This window comes from Sinocyclocheilus grahami, unplaced genomic scaffold, assembly GCF_001515645.1.
Source record: "Sinocyclocheilus grahami isolate Dianchi unplaced genomic scaffold, SAMN03320097.WGS_v1.1 scaffold205.1, whole genome shotgun sequence".
NCBI classification, from domain to species: Eukaryota; Metazoa; Chordata; class Actinopteri; order Cypriniformes; family Cyprinidae; genus Sinocyclocheilus; species Sinocyclocheilus grahami.
The window spans coordinates 708059-710878 of NW_015505384.1; the positions used below are offsets into that span (position 1 = coordinate 708059).

Genomic DNA, 2820 nt, shown 5'->3' on the forward strand with positions numbered 1-2820 from the left:
ACACACACACACACACACACACACACACACACACACACACACACACACACACACACACACACACACACACACACACACACACACACACACACACACACACACACACAAGCTCTGCGTAAATGAAGGAAGCGGGTCCCTGCGCATTGGGCAGTATATGCTACCATCTGAAAGAATGGGGTCTAGGGATGATCACGAGCGGCTGCCTAAATGATAAGCGAGGTCGATGAACTGAGATTTGTTCTGTTTTTGTGGCAATGCTTTAATTAGCATGCTGACAGTGTGCTGGGCTTTAGCTGATGGGGGATTCAGTCTACGCTTTTGATCTCAGCCCTCCAAAAACTCTGCAATGGACTGAGCTATCAATTCCCTTAAAAACTGGTGATTATGTGATCATGATACAGTAGGTGATCTTTCTTTGGGATGCGCTTTATTTCTCTAATCTGAACTCTCACCATTCCAGTGAATTCACAAAATAAAATGCAACCATTTCTGATGAGCATCAGCCGACACAATATACCAACATACATAATTTTGTAAATAAAGGAACAGCCTTTTTCAAATAAAAATCTTTTGTAACATCATAAAAGAGTTTGCTGTCAATTTTGATCGATTTAATGCATCCTTGCTGAATACAAGCATTAATTTCTTCCAAAAAAAAAAAAAAAAAATCTGACCTTATACTTTTGAACCCATTACACATAAACACAGACAACTGAGCATCTGGTGAGAGAGAAAGAGAGTCAGAGAGAGAACGAGTGAAACAGCAGGTGAAAATGAGGGTTGCAGAAGTGGCGCTCTCAGAAACAGCTCTCTCACCAAAGAGATTCACACAATCTGCCACAGAGAGAAAAAGACACACACACACGCAGACAGAGAGAAAGAGAGAGTGCTGCACTCCACACACAAGGGTAAAAACACTCTCTCATAGACCAAAACACCATTTCTGCAGCGCTACCACAACCACAACTGTGGGACGAGAGAGGAAAATGAATGGCCTCCCATAATAGGAACAAAACAAAAACAACTTAAAGGGATAGTTCACCCAAAAATGTACATTCAGTCATTGTTTACTCGCCCTCATGTTGTTCCAAACCTGTATGACTGTCTTCCTGTTTACAATGACTTTCTTTTGGATGTGAACGGAAGCCTTCAAGCCTCAAAACTGACATAAAAGTGTCATACAAGTGTTTTTTATGACATATGCCAAGTCTGCTGAAGTCATATGACAGCTTTGTTTGAGGAACAAATCTGGAGCGATATGTCAGTAAATATGTTAAAAGATTTGAACTATACTTAGTATGAAATAAATGTATTTTAAATATATTACTTTTTTTTACTAGGGACCGTCTATTAAGTATTGACTGATTGTCTATATTACTCACTAAAAGCTATTGCATTTTAATGTAATTAAAAGAAAAAGAGCGACCAGAACATTCTTCACAACTTCTCTTTTTGTGTTTCACAGAAAAATACAAATTATACAACTTCATAACAACATGTGTGAGTAAATATTGACCGAATGTCAATTTTAGGGTGAAATATAAAGAGTGGTCCTGAACTGGTATGTCTTTTCTGATGGGGTCGCAGACAGAAGTGAAAATGCAACGTTAAATGCAAGTAACCACATAATTGTGCATAGTTTATGTAGACAAACAAACAGACTTATCAACTTTTAAGAGGGAGGAGAAAGCGCTACCCAATCTCTTTTACTATTGCCATCAAAGGCCGTGTGAACAATCAAACTCTACGGTATTTCGGCACAAATTCATCGGTAACTTTGCAGAAGCCAGTCAAATTCAACAGATGCCAATATGAACTGGTTATACGACTATATGCCCTCACCCTAAAAACCATGGACAAAACTAAACAAAGTAAAAGAAAAGCATTTTGACAGAGCGAAAATTCAGTTATGGGTTCAATAGTTGGGTCACAACTTGATGTCCAATGCAAAGTCCTGAAGCAAAACCAGTTGAGAACCACCTGAGAAACACTGTGGTCCAATGCGAGACAGAAAAGTACAGAAGAGTAGGTGGATAAAGAACAGAGTCTCACCAGTCCGGAGGCAAAAAACACGGCGAGCAGAGCCAGGCATGCTCCCATGACGATGAGCAACAGGAACACGATGAGCGGATGCTGCTGGCTCATACGGTAGTAGGACTCGTACACCCAGTCTGGAGACTTCAGCCCCCCGGACGACGCCACCATGTCCTCCGGACCCTCCAGCAGGTACGCCGTCTGTTGGGACATGGGGTCCGGCTGGACCCCGGAGCCTTCGTCTTCGTCCTCTTCGTCCTGCTGCTGCCGTTCTGGCTCGTCCTCCTCCGTGAGAGTGCTCAGCTGCGGCGGGTGGGACAGATGCGTCCCGCGCCAGGGCAGGAGAGAGAGCGCAGCCGCACGCAGCATTCTCCAGCCAACATGATGAACTGAGCAGCGGAGAGCGACTGAGACACACACGAGAGAGCGTGTGAGAGGAGGAGGAGGAGGAGGAGAGAGAGAGAGAGAGAGAGAGAGAGAGAGAGAGAGAGAACACAAGTGTTTGTTTGACAGCAAGGCAGAGCGCGAGCTCTTATAGTGACTTCGTAGAGTCTGTGTCGGAGAGAGGAAGAGAAAGTCTTCAAAAGAATGTGAAGGGAAGAGAGGAGGAAAAAGGAGGACAGAGGAAAGGGAGTGGTGGACTTGAAGGAGATCCAGCAGGCGCAGTATAATGTCTGCTATGCAGTGTGTGGCAGGTTCAATGATACGAGTTAATCAGAGATGACTGATTAGACACCCAGAGGAAAATGTGTCGCTCAGATGTTGCTCTTTCATAGCTCAGGAGAC

General features: G+C 43.7%; 1 protein-coding gene across 1 annotated transcript in view; it reads right to left on the bottom strand.

Moving 5' to 3' along the window:
- LOC107595616 (adenylate cyclase type 2-like) overlaps window positions 1–2463 on the bottom strand; it is a 59274-nt gene extending 56811 nt beyond the window's left edge. The window contains exon 1 of the mRNA XM_016286081.1: window positions 2053–2463. Coding sequence (XP_016141567.1) covers window positions 2053–2403 — 351 coding nt within the window. The 5' untranslated portion in view covers window positions 2404–2463. The remainder of the gene's footprint in view (window positions 1–2052) is intronic.
- Window positions 2464–2820: the final 357 nt, after the last annotated feature.